This window comes from Dama dama, chromosome 12 (assembly GCF_033118175.1).
Source record: "Dama dama isolate Ldn47 chromosome 12, ASM3311817v1, whole genome shotgun sequence".
Classification (NCBI taxonomy): Eukaryota; Metazoa; Chordata; class Mammalia; order Artiodactyla; family Cervidae; genus Dama; species Dama dama.
This window is the reverse complement of record NC_083692.1, coordinates 93188255-93205902: the sequence shown is the minus strand read 5'-3', so window position 1 is coordinate 93205902 and position 17648 is coordinate 93188255. Positions and strand designations below refer to the sequence as shown.

Below are 17648 nucleotides of genomic sequence, written 5' to 3'. Positions count from 1 at the left end.
ATCCTTATCTAAAGGATCTACCCTGGTTCATGACCCTTTAAGCCCTTTAAGGGAACACAGTAGCCTGAGGTGACCACTTGACAGTGTTTTCAGCCACACACTTTCCAGCCATCCATGTAAATAGTTAAAGGAGCCTGACTGAGGATCTGAGAACCTTAATTTTGTTAAATACTTAGAGGCTTCCTTTCCTTTCCATCTCTAATTTCTACATTGTGTATTTCTGCAAGAGTTGTTATAGATCAGAATGATAGAATTCATTCTTTTAAAGGTTACAGTTTAGTAGTGTTTAGTACAGTCCCAAAATTTTGCAACCCTTACTTCTGTTTGATTCTAGAACATTTCATTACCCCAAAAAGAAGCCCCTCCACCCAAATGTTCTGGAATTAAAAATTGTGGTGATGGTTGCACAACCTTGTATCTTTATGGAACACTGCTGAATTATACTCTTTAAAAGGACAAATTTCATAATATGTGAATAATATTTCAATTTTTTTTAAAAAAGGAAAAACATCCATATTCATTAACATCATTACCTATCACTCCAACCCCTAGCCATGGCAACCTTTAGTCTGCTTTCTGTCATGATAGATTTGCTTGTTCTGGATCATCACACAGTATATGGTCTGTTATGATCAGCTTCTTTCAATTAGCATAGTGTTTATGTTGTAGCATGAATCAGTACTCATTCCTCTTTGTTAACGTTCCATTGTGTAGATATGCCACATTGTTTTGCCCATTAATCAATTGATGGACACCTGAAATGTTTCTTCTTTTCAGCTGTTATGAGCATTCATGTACACATTTTTCTGTGGACATAAAGTTTTCAATTCCCTTTGATGTATATCTCACAATGAAATTGCTGCGTCATACAGTAACTTGTGGGGGCTTCCCAGGTGGCGTAGTGGTGAAGAATCCGCCTGCCAGTGCAGGAGATACAAGAGACACAGATTCAATCCCTGGGTCAGGAATGCTGGGGTCCAGCCTCAGCAGGATCCAGGGGTACCCTCAGGATGAACAGCGTCGCTGAGAAAAAGAGAGAGAGAGAGTGACCAGACGGGGGTGCAGCAGAGTCTGGCAAATCTTTATTTTTTTACCCTAGCTTTTATAGTCTAAGTTAGTACATTTTTAAGGGGAAGATAGTTTAGTATTACATGAGCTTGTCCTTCAGGAAGCCAGGGTGTTTCCTGTAACTTCTTTGTGAGAGTCTTGTACATTATCTTCTGGCCTCAGGGCCTACTGACATTTTATGACCTAGGTGAATGCAAAGCTGTTTTCCTGTAATCTATTCTTTAATGAACACAAAGGTCAGTCCTTTTGCAGAAGTTATCAGTTAAATTTATCTAAAAGGTTTACCACACAAAGACTCTGCAGCTCCGGTGAGGCAGCCCCTGTTTAGCATTCCTGGTTAAAATGAACAATTCTAACCACTTTTAAAATAATATTTTTGTGTTCTCTAATAGGGCTTCCTCCCTCCCGAAGGGCTCTGTGCCTATTAGGGCCTTTTGTGTGATCAGGTTCTTTATGCTGTTCATGATTAAGGTGTTGTGGGCAGTTGTGTACATTAGTACACATTTGCCAAGCAGGCTAGAATGCAAGCAAAGGGGTCTAAATTGAAACACTCCTTTCATCCTGGATAATCTTATAGGATACTGCCGTCCAGGGGACATACTGATTAAAGTTCTAAGTTGATTCTGTTTGGAGAGAGATCGGGGAAGGCCGTCTACCTGTGTCACAGAAATTAGGGAGTAGTCTAATATAGCAAGCATCAGAAAGACAGAGATCATCTTTAAGGTGAGCGCGGGGGCAGCTTTTTGAAATTCCTGAAGTCCTGATCTGCCTTGCTTGTCAGGTCTTCTCCTCACGACCTTGTCACGGGTGGGATCTCATGTGCTGGCTCCCGGCACAGGAAGATCCCCTGGAGAAAGAAATGGCAACCCACCTCAGTATTCTTCCCTGGGAAATCCAATGGACAGAGGAGCCTGGCGGGCTACAGTCCATGGGGTCCCAAAGAGGGGTCACTGAGCGCGCATGCATAGTAACTTGTGTTTAACTTCTGAGGAACTGCCAAATAGCTATTAATGCTGAACTTTTCTTCATGTGCTTATTAGCCATTTATAGATGATCATTGGGAAAATCCTCTGCCCATTTTTTAATTGAGTTGTCATTTTATTTTTAGATGTAGGAGCTCTTTAGAGTATATGGTGACTATAAGCCTCTTACTCGATTTGCAAACATTTTCTCTCATTCTATGAGTTGTTTTCTTTGATAACGTACTTTGAAGCACAAAGGTTTTAATTTTTATGAAGTCCACTTTATTTTTTTGTTGTTGTTGTTTCTAGTGCTTTTGGTGTTATAGCTAAGAAACTGTTACCTACATGTACAAAGATGCATGTATGAGAAGGTTCACTGCACTCTCTGAAATACTAATAATATGTAAAGAAACTTCATCAAAAGGAATATGATTAAATAAATTATGACACACACACCCCTAAAAGAAACCATTGCTTAATCCAAGGTAGCAAAAGCTTTTGTCTAGGTTTTCTTATAAGAGTTTTATAGTTTTAGCTCCTCCATTTAGTTCTTTATGGTCTCTTTTGAGTTAATTTTTGTTTATGGAGTGAGGTAGGGGTCTGACTTCTTAATTTTTGAACTTGGATATTTAGTTGTCCCAGCATCAATTTTTGAAAAGACCATTCTCTCCCTATTTAAGTGTCTTGGAGCTTACATTACATCTTCGAACAAATGCAGACAGCTTAGGAGAACAAATACTACAAAAGCCAAATTTACCCATAATTTGGATTTTTCTTAATCTAACACTCTCTGTTCCTTTGTTTCTTCACGAGGGAATGTGGAAAGTTGATCTTGCCAGCTATGTGTGTCTTAGGGTGTCTGTGAAGGGAGGGGGGAAAGAATACCAGAGTGAAAAGTAGTAATTCCATAAAAAAATTTTTTCCAGGATGTAATTTCACACAGAACAAAACTGAATAAGAAAAAAGGTGGAGAGATGGAAATACTGAATAACATTGACAACCAAGGGATCAAAAGTTTGAGTAAGGAGAGAAGAAAAACACTGGAGACATATCAGCAGCTTTTTTATCTTTTACAGGTGAGGATAATTTCTTTCACTGTGAGTTGTGGGTAAACGCTATGTTCCACGGTGGTTGTTTTACAACAGAGCTTCTCCCATGCTAAGGCTTTAATAGTGTACACGTTCTGAGCACTAGTAAGTACCAAGTAGTATTCTAGGTGCTTCACATACACTTTCCCATTTTAATTCCTACTAGAACCCTGGGAACCTTCAGAAAATAACTGATTGTTATTCTCATATCACATGTGAGAAAACTGAGACACAGTAAATGGTGATGAAAGGGTACTGGGACCCTGGCAGTTTGACTTAAACCTTGTCCCGCTTTCCATGACTACATTACACTCCAGTTATCAGCACAGACAATATAAATCTAACAATAACATAAGCAGATGCTGTCAAACAGGGAAAAATTAACTATGTGCAAAACAGATCAGTGCCAAAACCAGCCTGTCGTCCTTTTGAGGAAGGAGCCGGGGAGTTTGGATTAGGGAAATAGGATTTCTTTTTTCTTTCATTATTTCCATGACATCACTGTCCTCTAAATGAACAGTCATTTTCCATTGCTTGCAGAGTGTGGGTGAGAATTCAGCTGAACTGGTTACAGCTGGACTCTGGTGGACCAGTTTTTTTTGTTTGTTTGCTTGACCATTGATTAACCTCATCCACCACCAGCATGCATAGTGAGTCTCTAAGGGAACAGTGAGAGATAGAAACAGTGCCTTCCCTAAGATGAAAACTTTACCAAAAACGATGGATCAGCAGTTCTTCCTTGAAAGTCAGGTGTCCCTGGGGCTGCTCCTGGTGGCCCTGATTCTGTCAAGGCGTGGAGATGCTTGATATCTTTGCTTGAGGATGCCACGGGCATCAGCTGCACGGAGAACACATTGCCCAAACCATAAGTGACGGGTAGCTGCCCTGCTGAGAGAAGAGACGTTGATTTTTGTAGAGTTGAGCCTGCTCTGCTTAGAACAGATTGGATCACAGGTATAGTACCCTAGATGTCCACGAGGTGGCAGCATTGAAGGAAAAATGTTAAAACAAAACTGTCCTTGGAATCCACTGCTTAATGACAGCTTGCTTTCCAGAAAGAAGAGGACCTCACACTGGGTGGGGAAGATTTTGTTCGTCTGCTGAAATTAGGTTAATGTTCATCCACCAGCTAGAAATTTAATCTTAGGCATTTATCATTCTTGACATCTGTTAACTTCCAAGTGTATAAAGCTTCTTCAGGATTTAGTTTTCCGATGTTGAATTCTGACAGAATCTGTGACATTTAGGAAGGTGAAAATTTAGTCATTCGCCTGAAGACCCCCTGGAGGAGGGGATGGCAACCCACTCCAGTATTCTTGCCTGGAGAATCCCAGTGGACAGAGGAGCCTGGCGGGCTACAGTCCACGGGGTTGCAGAGTCAGACACGACTGAGCGACTTGGCACACACGCACACTAAGATTTGTATAATTTACGCTGCTGTGTAAATGGAGGCTCGCTAATGGAAATGAGAAAAAGCATTGGAATGTGTTTAGAATAATTCCACAAGTTTTATTCCCTAAACTATCCAAAATGGATAGAACGATAGCATGACCATTCAGTTGTACCGACTGAAGTGTCAAAACACCATGATTTTTCTTCATCTTTTCTTTCCTCTGCTTTGGAGACATTAACCCAAGACTCATGAGGAAACTAGAGAGATGTGTGTGGTGTGGACCTTGCACCTTTGGAAATTCTTAGGCAAAGCAGCCGGCCAACTAGTACAGGTTTTCCTGTGGGCGTGTCTCTTCAGTGTGAGCTTAAATTTGAGGTTTTTAGGGCATCTGAGAGGAGTGAGGAGTGGGCTTCTTCAGCTGTAGTTTTCCTTTTGTAAAAGCCCATATCTTATGTGGGAAATGAATCACCCCAGAACTCTCAGAAAGTTCTCCTGAGCTCCTTATTCATAACATTTCAGCCAGTCATTACAAGCTTGAGAATAAATCTAAGTAGTAAGCTGAACTAGAATTCAGGTTTTCTTAAAATTTTTAAAGCTGAACTTCTTGAGAATATTAAATACTGGTTTCCCATGTGTTTCTTTTACATGAAATACAAAAGAAAAGGACAGTTTTCTTTTCTCACTGGAAGGAAGATGAAGAATAAGACTTTCACATTTCTCTGTCAGTTTATTTTTTTTTTCTTCTAACCTCCATCAGATTAGTGTAATTCCTTCAGAAGAACCACATCACCACGAAGTCTGGTGCTATGTCTCCTAAACTCCATCCTCAGCTGAGCTCCTTGTCAGTTTTTTTTTTTTTAATTCTTGTCAATCTTTAAAACTTGTCAATCTCTTTTTTTCTATCAGTTTCTTCTGGCATTTTCCCCATGACCTACCCTAAACTTTACCCTCCAGCCTCCTTGCCTCACTCTTCCTCTCTTATGCTTTGTAAAACATCATGGCCGGGCTCCCCTGGCGGCTGGGTGGTAAAGAATTTGCCTGCTAATGCAGGAGACACAGGCTCCATCCCAGGTCCAAGAAGATCCTACATGCCACGGAGCAGCTAAGCCCATGAGCCACAACTCCTGAGCCTCCACTCTGGAGCCTGTGCTCTGGAACCAACCGGAGCCCCGCTGCTTACTGCAGCTGGAGGAGGCCCACACACAGCAACAAAGGCCCGGCACAGCCACAGATAAAATGAGCTTTCAGATAAAGAAAAAGAAGTTATTTAGAAAACATAAACCATTTTTTAAAACATCACGGCCATCCCGTTGTCTGTCTTACATCCTTTGCTTTTCCTTTCTAGTCTCAGGATATAGACTGTGTTGACATACTCATCAGTCCTTCTAAGACAGTCTCTATAGCTCACCCTTGGTCCATTCTTGCCAGTCTCTTCCGATAGCTCAGCCACCGCCTCTCTCTTCTTTGTCTCTACAATAAATATTACTATGTGCCTTCAAATGGTGAACAGTATAACGTATTCATAATGCAATTATAGTCCATAAAATATGACATGATATAGTATATAAAATTTAAATCCTACCATCACCTTCTATTATAACTTCCTATAGTATAGTAGTGTTATTAGCTGCCGCCTGTCTTAATATGAGCCAGATGTTCTTCTGTGTGCTTCATACATAAGAATTCATTAAAGAGCAAAGAACTGGGTACTCCTCTCTGCTTTAATAATATATTAACATACAGTCTTGGGGGCGTTTCATCTTCTCTTTAGACCAATCCTTCATACCTGGCTAAGCTGATTTTCCAGATGCCGCAGAACAAGTCAACTAAATTTATGGATACTGTTATTTTCACCCTGTACAATTATGCTTCCAATCAGCGAGAAGAATATCTACTTCTCAAACTTTTTAAAACTGCTCTGGAGGAAGAAATAGCGTACGTATATATGTAAAAATACCAACATGTTTTGTTAGTGGTGGATTTCTCTGATTTACTAACGTGAGAGTCACTCACTGGAAAACGCCCTGATGCTGGGAAAGACTGAAGGCAAAAGGAGAAGAGGGTGGCAGAGGATGCCATGGTTGGATGGTATCACCGACTCAATAGACATGAATTTGAGCAAACTCCTGGGAATAGTGAAGGACAGGGAAGCCTGGCGGGGGGGTCACAAAGAGTCGGACACAACTTGGTGACTGAACAACAACAATTAGAAGTTATTTATACATATTAAAATGTATCAAATTTCTTAAGAAATTTATACATCATAGATATATTCAAGTACAACTTTCTCCTTTTCTAGTGCTGAATTAACTTTTGATGTTGCAAGTGTACAAAGCTTTTTAAAGTCAGTGAGAGGGAATTCCCTGGTGGTCCAGTGGTTAGGACTTTGATCTCCCACTGCCAAGGGCCTGGATTCAATCCCTGGTCAAGGAACTAAAATCCCACAAGCCATGCTGTGCGGCCAAAAAAAATAGAAAAAGAGAAAAAAGTCAGTGAGAAAAAATAGCTTCATTAAAATTATGTGAATAATAAAACTATAATCAGAGGAGGATAATGATCTCTGCTAAATAGTCTTTCCTTCTTATGTAACTTAAGCTGCTTTTTACTATTTTATGACTTAGTTTATGTTTAAAATGTGTAGTTAACTGTAAGGAATGGGGGGAAAAAACACCCGTAAGAAATACCTTTAGCCTTCCTTACTCTGGATACCTTAAGCAGTGCTATTCTCATGGGTCTCCAAAGCTCTTAGCCAGGCCCCTCTGCCCTCAGGGTGTCTATAAGGCATCATGAGAAATAACAATGCTATGCAGAAGAACAAGGTAAGGACTAAATGAATGACGCCAACAGTGTCAGAGGGATAGAAAGAAAAGTTCCAATTAGGTCAATTGATAGAGATTTTATGGAAGAGAAAGGAGTTGACCCAAAACCTTGAAGAATATCTACAGTTTTTATAAAATGAAATGGAAGAGAGAAGTAAGGCACCATGGTGATAGAAACAGCATGGGCCAAGGGGCAAGAGAGAAAGTAGATGAGGGACATCCCTGGGGGTCCAATGGTTAAGACTCTGCGTTTTCACTGCCTGGGGCTCGGGTTCAATTCCTGGTGAGGGACCTAAGATCCCGTAAGCCACACAGCAAGGCCAAAAATAAAAAATAAAGGAAATAGATTAGTTTCTCCAAGAGGTACCTTAATCAGTGACCACCAGGACATGAATGTTGGGCCAGATCATAGGAGACACTTGAGCAGAGGCTCTTGTTACTTTGGTGCAAGGTTTTTGACATGACCACATGGAGTTTTTAGATTGATCTCCCACCTGCGTATGAACGGGATGAATTGGAGCTACACAGTTCAGGGAAATGGGGGAGTGAGAAGGAAAAAGTCACAGCTTAGATTTTCAGCACACTGAGTCTAAGTTTTAGGTGTAGAACATGTGGGTGAAACTATCCAGCGGAATATTAGACATTCAAGACTAACTCCCAGGAAAGCAATAGGGGGCATCATACCTGTAGACCGTCACCCAGTATTATTATTATTAGTCTAGGTCTGCTTTTAGTTCACCCCTGCCTTCTAGATTGGAATTCAAGCTGAGAAATTACTCTTAGATTCTTAAATTTCTTGAATAAAAAACTCATTGTATACCTGAAACTTAACACAACATTGTAAATCAACTCTACTCCAACAAAAATTTTAAAAACCACTCATCTTACAAATGATGGCTTTCTCTTATTTAATTGTGGGAGTGGCAGATTTGGGGAACCACTTTATTTAATGGACACTCAGGCTTCCAATGACTCCTGACAAAGAAGAATCAGGACTTGCATTGTAGATCCTACTCTGCAGGTCCCGTTTACCCTGCAGACCTTTGGCTGAATGGGTGAGGCACATTGTCTAGTGATGAAGGCAGATAGAAGGGTCACACTTAGAGTTAAAGCTTTGCCCTCACTTCCTGCAGATTTCAGACTCAGGCTGTATTACAGAAGACCGCATGTGGGGCTTGTCACCCAAAGGTCTCCTTAGATTCAGGTGTCCTCACCAAATAGAGATGGGAGATAGCTTCCTTTTAAATCACTGCCTTTGATCTTCAATGAGCTAAAATATAGCCCCCTTCGTCCCCATCGCCCCCACCCCCTCATCCCCACCCCCCATCCAAAGCCCTTGTCTGTCAGAGAGAATATACATTGCTTAAACTCAGTCCATGGCTTCTAAGCAAGCCATTTTGTTTGGTTTGGGCTTTTTTTAGATCCAAGGTGGACCAGGTCCAGGACATAGTTACTGGGAACCCTACGGTCATCAAGATGGTCGTCAGCTTCAACAGAGGTGCCCGTGGGCAGAACACGCTGCGCCAACTCCTGGCTCCGGTGGTGAAAGAGATCATTGATGACAAGTCCCTGATCATCAACACGAGCCCTGTCGAGGTGTACAAGGCCTGGGTGAACCAGCTCGAAACACAGACTGGAGAAGCCAGGTAGTGAAGCCAGGGCAATGCTGGTGTTCAGTGATGTTCTATCACTTCTATGTGTATATTTATACACACTCTTGCACATGGTTAAAAAACAGAATTTACTGTACAAAATTACTTTTCAATCCAAGATTTATTACCTCTCTTTAATATCTCCAGGCAGGCAACATTCTTGGACTCCTGCTCATCTTAGTGGTACATATTATTTTCAGATTTCAGTACCAGTTGATGCCCAAAGCCACAATTTCTGTAGTTGTTTCTCTTGGTTTTTCTTTGTATGTTCCTAAACCTGGACCTTGAAATGGTATACTGTTTCTCTTCGCTTGATGATACCTACTTTTCTACAGTTACCAAATAAGTAACTAGAACATGTAAGCATTAATTAGCCGGGTGGGATTGGCTTATTTTAGGTAGTATCGATAGATCTAAGCAATCCCAGGTTTTTCTATTCCTGCAGAAGGGCACCTTGTAAAACTTCATTAGGATGTGCACAGAGAATTTATATGGGTGGTTCTCACAGCACTGTTTGTAATCACCAAAGTTAGGGAGAGTCAAAATATGTAGCTTTGGGGAATCTGTTAAATAAATGTATAACACAATGGAGTAGTAACTAACTGTTGGGAATGGTGGTATAGAAATATATTTGTTGGCCTGGGGAAAATGTTCATGATATAGTTTTTGGTTGTAGCTTGATACATTAACTCATTTTCTATGTGAAGAAGATACCTGCATTTATAGACGCACACGAAGAATCTCTATGGGATGTGTATAAACATGATCTGCATTATACCCACATACACACGCGTGCAGAGGACCTAGAAAGTTAAGATAGGAAAAGTAGCTGTCTCTGGGTCAGTAGTATTTCCTTGTTGGCTGACAGGCAACTTTTTCTGGAAAGAACATACTGCTCTTGGGGTGGGATGGGGGGAAGGGAGGACAGCTCAAGAGGGCAGGAGTATATATATCATTATGACTGATTCACATTGCCGTGCAGCAGAAGCCAAGGCAACATTGTCAAGCAATTTTCCGCCACTTACAAAGTTAAAAAAGAGCATACTGCTCCCTATGATTAAAGGGAGAGAGAGAGTTAGCTGGGTCTACCTTTCCTGGGTCTGCCTGTTGTTTTGGAAGAGCGCAGACGGAGCTTCTGGAGTCACCCCAATGCACTAGCAGCTGAGGGTTCCCTGCAGGCCTGTGGGGTCTCCCCCCTCCCCCACAAGCGAGCATTTTGTTATTGGAGCTGGTGGGCGAACCCCAGTTCACCATGCAAAGCTTGACTGGAGAACCAATGGGGCAAGGACACAAATGTTTCTACCTGTGCCCCCAATTAATGAGAAGCCCTTGTTCTGGTTTCAGCAACCTGCCCTACGACGTGACCACAGAGCAAGCGCTGACGTACCCAGAAGTGAGAGCCAGACTGGAGGCCTCCATCGAGCACCTGAGAAGGGTCACCGACCAAGTCCTGAGTTCCATCATCTCTTCCCTCCATCTGCTGCCGTAAGTTGTATGCGTGGCAGCTTTATCTTTCATTGCTGGAAGTTCTTGAAACGCTATATAAAATAGACCCCAGTAGCAAAGACGGGTCTCCCTCTGACCATCTTCACGGCTTTGGACGTTTGCCTACATGCGCGTTTTCAATTCATAACTTCTCAGAAGAGGGAACGATATTAAACGTGATTCGGTCACCATCTCTTTGTGTTTAATTTTTACGGAAGCTGCTTGGCTTTAGTAGACGGGAACAATTACAGTGCATTTCTTCCTCACTTAGCCCTTTTCCATTATTTTCTTTTGTCATCTGTTTTCCATGTAGTTACGGATTGAGGTATATAGCCAAAGTGCTGAAGAATTCGATCCATGAGAAATTTCCTGATGCAACAGAAGATGAGCTATTAAAGGTAGATTTTCAGGGGTAATCTCACCATAGCTTCTCTTGGGGGAAGGAGCCAAAATTACTAACACAGCATTTTGTAAAGGTTTTCCCTTTATATGACTATTTATAAGCTGCAAATCTTCTATTTCTAATGACTCTCAAGATTATTAACTATTATGAGGTTAATTGGGAGCTCTCAAACATTATTAAGATTCTTTATATTAGAAAATTTGGGTGGCAGTAGTATATTTTCACCAAAAATAATTTTGTTAACTTTATTTGTAATGTGTGATTATAGTCACTACCTTTACTTAACTCCTTGTTAGGATTCAGGGCAGAAAATGATTTGCTATCTTGGGAAATGTCGATTAATATTAACTTTAAAAAGAAAGAAACAACCTCCAGGGGACTCCCCTGGTGGTCCAGTGGTTAGGACTCCAAGATCTCACTGCCAAGGGTCTGGGTTCAATCCCTGGTCAGGGAACTGCAATATCCTGCAGCCACAAGACCAAAAAACAAAACAGAAACACTCCAAACTCGAGTTTTCTCTCTCAAAAATACTCTTCTCTTCTGCCTCCCTCCAGATTGTTGGAAACCTCCTGTACTACCGGTACATGAACCCAGCCATCGTCGCCCCAGACGGCTTTGATATCATCGACATGACAGCTGGAGGTCAGATCAATCCCGACCAGAGGAGAAACTTGGGATCGGTGGCCAAGGTCCTGCAGCATGCAGCCTCCAACAAGCTCTTCGAAGGAGAAAACGAGCACCTCTCCTCTATGAACAACTATTTATCAGAGACGTATCAGGAGTTCAGGTGAAAGGGGTCATTACCTTTGGAGAAGCTTGCAAGGTGCTGGACAAGAGTAATTGTATGCTGTGCCCAGAGCTGAAGTTGGGGGTGAGGGCAGGAACCCCAGGGGGCTGCTTGCATTTCTTTTTTTTTTTTTCTTTTCTTTTTTAATTATAAATTGTGTTAAATTTTCACCTTAGCATAAACCTCTTTTATTTCCTTTTTTTTTTTTATAAAGCCTTTAAAATTTTAATTTTGTTTAGTCATTTATGTTTTTGGCCATACTGCACAGCATACAGGATCTTAGTTCCCCAGCCAGGGATTGAACCCATACCCCCTGCATTGGAGGGGCAGAGTCTTACCCACTGGACCACCAGGAAAGTCGCTGCGTGCATTTCTTGTGCTGGTTGCCACTGTAAGGAGAGAGGAAGCAGGGACGATCAGGCCAAGTTCCCTCTGTCTGGTGTTCCCAATCCTACCCCTATAGCCAGCGCCCCTGTTACACTGAGTCATCCCCATATGTATGATTTTGTGCTTTTGACAAAAAGAAATATTTAATCATCTTGGTATGTTTAGGCTTGTGTGTGCTCAGTCACTCAGTCTTGTCCGACTCTTTGTGCCCCTTTGGACTGTAGCCCGCCAGTCTCCTCTGTCCATGGGATTTTTCCAGGCAAGAATACTGGAGTGAGTTGCCATTTCCTCCTCCAGGGAATCTTCCCAACCCAGGGATCGAACCCCCGGCTCCTGCATTGCAGGAGGATTTTTTTTTTTTACTGCTGAGCCATTGGGGAAGCCCCTTAGGCTTGTAGTACTTAGAATTGAAAAAAAGAATCAAAACACCTAACTTCTACTTTTTTGAGCTTGGAAAAAGGATTATCTTTTGTCTATTCAGGAAAACTTGCCCTATCTGCACCGAACAATGGCAGGAAACTGAGTATTTGGTTTTGACAGGTGGGGAAAATCCAGCTGTTAGGCTTGTTGAGGATTGTGTGTGAATGTGTCCTGTGCTGGAACATCTCTTAAATACACGTGTGGGGCAGTTCTATTGATCACATGCTCTCCAAGTTCTATCATGGATGATTCCACAGGACGTGGGAGGAGGCGTGAGTCTGGGAGGCACGTTTGCTCGCTCGGAAGCTCTCTGAGGAAGCACACTCCTCTAGGCATTCGTTTTCTCTTTTCTGTCAGTCATCATACAGCTGTGACATCCATGTAGCCTCAGCTTGGAAGATGATAATTTCCTGTTCCTCAGTTTTCCTCCACATCAGTGATTTATCTGCTGACAGAAGTAGTTCATGAGCATTCATCTCTGTTTGGAATTTGTGGCCTCTTGTGAAGAAATTCCACCAAATCCTCTCATTATGAGAAAGCTTGGTTTTTCTCACACTGCTAATTTTAGATCTCCTCACTGACTAAAAGAGTAACATCCATTTCTTGTGAATCCTTAGCTGCTCTTCAAACCCCTTTTGCACCTGCTTTTCTGTCAGATTATTCCTACTAAACTCCTGTGTTTCCAACTCTTCATTTAAAAGAAAAAACCAAACGTCTCCCTTCATCTCCTAAATCCATCTTGTTTTTTTTCTCTTCCACTTATATTCATCTTTTGTGTTCCTCAGCAGCCACGAAAGATGGCAGGCAGGCAGCACAGGGAGGCCAGCTGTCCGTGGGGAGTGGCTGCCTGCCGGTTCCCGTCCCCCGGCCTTGGGGTGGGAAGGCAGGGGTCTTTCCGGTAGACGAATCTTGGGTGCCCTTAGGAGATACACCAAGGATATTTTAGGCATAGGACACACTTACACTCTTACAGACTAAAATACCTGTTCTGCCTGTGCTAAGAATCCCTCCTAAGCCATTATCACAGCACACCTGGCTTTTCTGCATCTCTTGGTTGAAATTTACGGTAGCTTCAAATGGCAGACTTTTGAAGAGGCTGAGCACTGGAGGGAGGGGCCGTTGTATGTAACCGTGTGTCTGGTCTCAACAGCCTTTCCAGCCAGCAACTGTGCTCTAGATCGATTAAGAGCAGAGTAGGCTTACCTTGGAGAAGGCAATGGCACCCCGCTCCAGTACTTTTGCCTGGAAAATCCCATGGACGGAGGAGCCTGGTGGGCTGCAGTCCATGGGGTCGCTAAGAGTTGGACACGACTGAGCAACTTCACTTTCACTTTTCACTTTCATGCATTGAAGGAAGTGGCAACCCACTCCAATATTCTTGCCTGGAGAATCCCAGGGACGGGGGAGCCTGGTGGGCTGCCGTCTATGGGGTCGCACAGAGTCAGACACGACTGAAGTGACTTAGCAGCAGCGGCAGCAGCAGCAGCAGGCTTACCTTGCATTTTCGTCAAATTGGTAACAGAAGCTCTGAAAGGCTGTTGAAGGCCGCAGAAGTTTGTGCCAATTAAAGTAGCAAATTTGATGTTACTAAAAAATGTAGCATCCATTTCTTGTAATTCCTTATCTTCTCTTAAAACCTCCTTTGACTTCTTTTTTTCTTTTAATTAATTGCTTAATTGCTTTTGGGGTTATTTTCTCTTAAAAGACTTGATTCTTAGAGAAGAACATCAGTCTTGACATTGTTGTTTAGATTTCAGGGGGCGTTTTTTAAATCATATTTTTTAAACGACATGCCCATAACTTGATTACACTGGGTCCGTCACAAGGCCTGAGGCCTACCTAACTGCTCTGTCCATCCCTGTTTGAGGGGCTGGGTGCGATACCCAGAAACATGGACTCTGCTTCGCCATCTAGAATCAGCCTGGAAGCTGCTAGATTGGATCCTCCAATAAGTGCGGGGAAAACGCAAAGCCCTCCCCATCACTGAAGATCTCACCATTTTGATAAAAAGTGTTTTATTCACAAAACTGACTCTAAAATTATTTCCTTCCTTTTTTTAGGAAATATTTCAAAGAAGCATGTAATGTCCCTGAACCAGAAGAAAAGTTTAATATGGATAAGTACACAGATGTGGTGACAGTCAGCAAGCCAGTCATTTATATTTCAATTGAAGAAATCATCAACACACATTCAGTAAGTGAGGCTGAAGGAGGATCTTAGCAGTGGACCCGGGGTTCAGACATCAGTCTTGAGAATGTTTAGTTTCTGCAGAGAGTTACTGTGAGCATGTGCTCCTCCTCGTGTTCTTAATCCTAAAAACACACATTTTATTTATTCCCGCCCCTTATACAGTGATGAACCTCCTTTTCCCGAAAAAGAAAAGTTTACTTTTCACATGATACGTTTATTCTCAGATTCTTACATGTTAAGAAGACTCCTTCTCCCAAAAAGGAACGTTTACTTCTTCCGTGATCCATTTACAGTCAGATGGTGAATGGTTTAATCCCTGAGCAGGGGCAGCCCTGGTATTTTCTCCACCCACCAAGGCCATACTGCCTGAACCCCATCGTCGGTCTCTCCCCCTTTCGGGAATTGTCTTTGCTATTCTAGCAGTTTTCTGGGAAAATAAGAATGTTCCCTCTCTTCTAAGGTTTGGACATAAAGAGAGAGGGAATAAATAGGCTGCTCTAGGTTGGGGAAAAGAAGACTCCCACCCCTCACCTCCAACAACAGCCACCTACAAAGAGTCTCTTCTGTTGTTCTAGAAAACCGCATTTCTAGACAGAGTCAGTGCTATGTCATAATGTCCCCTCTAGTTCACACAGACATCACCGTCAACCATTAGCCTGTATTAGGTGCATTTTAGGGGCAGGGCAGTTTTCTCAGCATTGTGAGGTTCTTTGTTTAAGACCAAGCAGAACTTATCCTGAAACAGCTAGGTTCTTAAAACTGTTCTTTCCAAGAACAGTTCTGGACATGGCTACTCTAAGCTAATACTAGAAACCCATGCAAGACCTACAAAATCAGAACCTGCGTTCTAACCAGACCCCAGGTGACTCAGACCCAGACTAAAGGTCAGGAAGCCTCAGAAGGTGTTTAAGGATACACCCAGCTTCCGATTATACTCACAACCGGGGAAAAGCACAGCAAAGACACACCTCTAAAAGGTCTCGCCCCTGTCCCCGCCAAACCAAATATACTCACGAGTGGCAAAAATTGGCTGCCCAAAATTTCAGTCTTTATTATCAAACTCTTCTAAGTAACCAAAGTTTAAATATGGGTTGGAAAGAAAGACTGGATCTACTTTTGATCTCCCCCTTTCAGAATTGGGACAGGGAACCTTCCTTGAACTCTGGCAAGCTCTCCATCAGTATTTTGAGTGACCCTAAACAAAAACAGTTCTAAAAGACCCGCTGAGGGACTGACTGGGTTGATTAAATAAAGAGGCTATACTTGTTTTCCCTATATATAAACACCCCAAGTCAGCCAGTACACATGTCCAGTAATACACCATTTGCAGAAATAATTTCCTAACAAACAGGTAGACTCATTCATATTTGAACCTCAACCCGTTTGTCTATTTCTGTGGTAAATTATTCATCTCCAAAAAATTGCACGTGTTCTAAAGACAATAGCCATGTGGAGGGAAAGGGAGATTCTTTCCCAAGGATAGCAGAGAGAGAATGTTACTGTAATTCATTTAGACTGTTAATCTTTAAAGAGAGATAATCTGTTCCTTTTGTTACAAGAATTAAAAACAGAATCCAATCCTAGGAAATAGGACTTGTAACCGATTCGGAATTCCTTTCTGTGTGTGGTTGGAAGCAGATGTAATAATGTGGGAAAAATGTAATTGCAGGGAAGACTGTCCTTGTTTACTGTCTGTCTCCAGGGAGGCAGAGTCCACGGGCAGACTCAGGCATGGCAGCCACACGACTGGCCAGACCGTTGGCCACATGCTTGCTCCTTGTTCCCTAAGGAACATATAGAACCTCAAAATTAGCTCTTGAAGGAGACATTTCTAGATTTTTTTATGTTCTGTAATTATCAGAATAGAGAGTAGAAGGTGGCTGCTAAATCATCCCTTCCAGAGACAGCAGCCAAATCAGCTGTCCCCTCTCTTGAGCGAACAAAAATATAAATTGATTTGATCCACCTTTCTTAGTTTATTCTTGTCTTTGACTTACCTTCCCCCGCAAACATCCACTGTACCGCCTTTCCAGATTTCACCATGTCTTTCTATCATCTCTATGGCATCTTTCTTTAAATCCAACCATAGTAGAAAAACTAGCATGCCTTCCAGTGCACAGAAACTTTAAAAGTAAATAAATGTAATGAAAACACAATAGTCGAACATAGTTGCTTCCTGGAAGCTCTGCCCCTGAGGCTTCCTCTCCCTTTCTTAAAAACCCAGTTTGTAAGCATCAGGGAATGTTAGGGGAAATGCGACATTGAACAGACAACTCTCTCCTTTGCTAATCCTCACAATTAAGACAGAGTGGATGGATTTCGCCGGTGGCACAGTGGTTAAGAATACAAGCTTCCACTGCAGGGGGCACAGGTGTGATCCCTGATTGGGGAACTAAGATCCCACATAACCAAATCAAAGTATATATATATATATAATTCTTTAAAAGAGAGAGAGTAGAAAGGGGACTTCCCAGGTGGTCCAGTGGCTAAGACTCCACCTCCAGTGCAGGGGACCCGGGCTCAGTCTCTGGTCCAGGAGGATTCTACATGCTTCAGGGCAGCCAGGCCCGTACGCCACCACCACTGAAGCCCCTGCGCCCTGGAGCCTGGGCCCCGCAACCAGAGAAGCCTCTGCGATGGGAAGTTCGCCCACCACAGCTAGAGAAAGCCTGTGTACAGCCAAGAAGAACGAGCACAGCCATCAATACATAAATAAATCTGTCAAAACATATATATATATATAAAACTCTTAGAAGAAAACATAGGAGTAAATCTTTGCAGCCTTGGATAGGCAGTGGTTTCTTAGGTATGACACCAAATGTGTAAGCCACAAAAAGAAAAAATACACACAGACAAAAAAAAAAATAAATTGGACCTCCTCAAAGTCAGAAACTTTCCTGCTGTAAACATTGCCATCAGGAAATTGAGAAGACAACCAGGAGGGTGAGAGAAAATAATTTCAGATAGTGTATCTGTCAAAGGACTTGTGTCCAG

At 42.2% G+C, this 17648-nt stretch overlaps 1 protein-coding gene across 1 annotated transcript in view; it reads left to right on the top strand.

The window, feature by feature from the left end:
• The window catches only part of IQGAP2 (IQ motif containing GTPase activating protein 2), a 298400-nt gene that overhangs the window by 254743 nt on the left and 26009 nt on the right, over nt 1-17648 (top strand). The window contains exons 22-28 of the mRNA XM_061158141.1: nt 2957-3106; nt 6283-6446; nt 8752-8976; nt 10327-10467; nt 10781-10865; nt 11425-11657; nt 14525-14657. Of these exons, the coding sequence (XP_061014124.1) occupies nt 2957-3106; nt 6283-6446; nt 8752-8976; nt 10327-10467; nt 10781-10865; nt 11425-11657; nt 14525-14657 (1131 nt within the window). The remainder of the gene's footprint in view (nt 1-2956; nt 3107-6282; nt 6447-8751; nt 8977-10326; nt 10468-10780; nt 10866-11424; nt 11658-14524; nt 14658-17648) is intronic.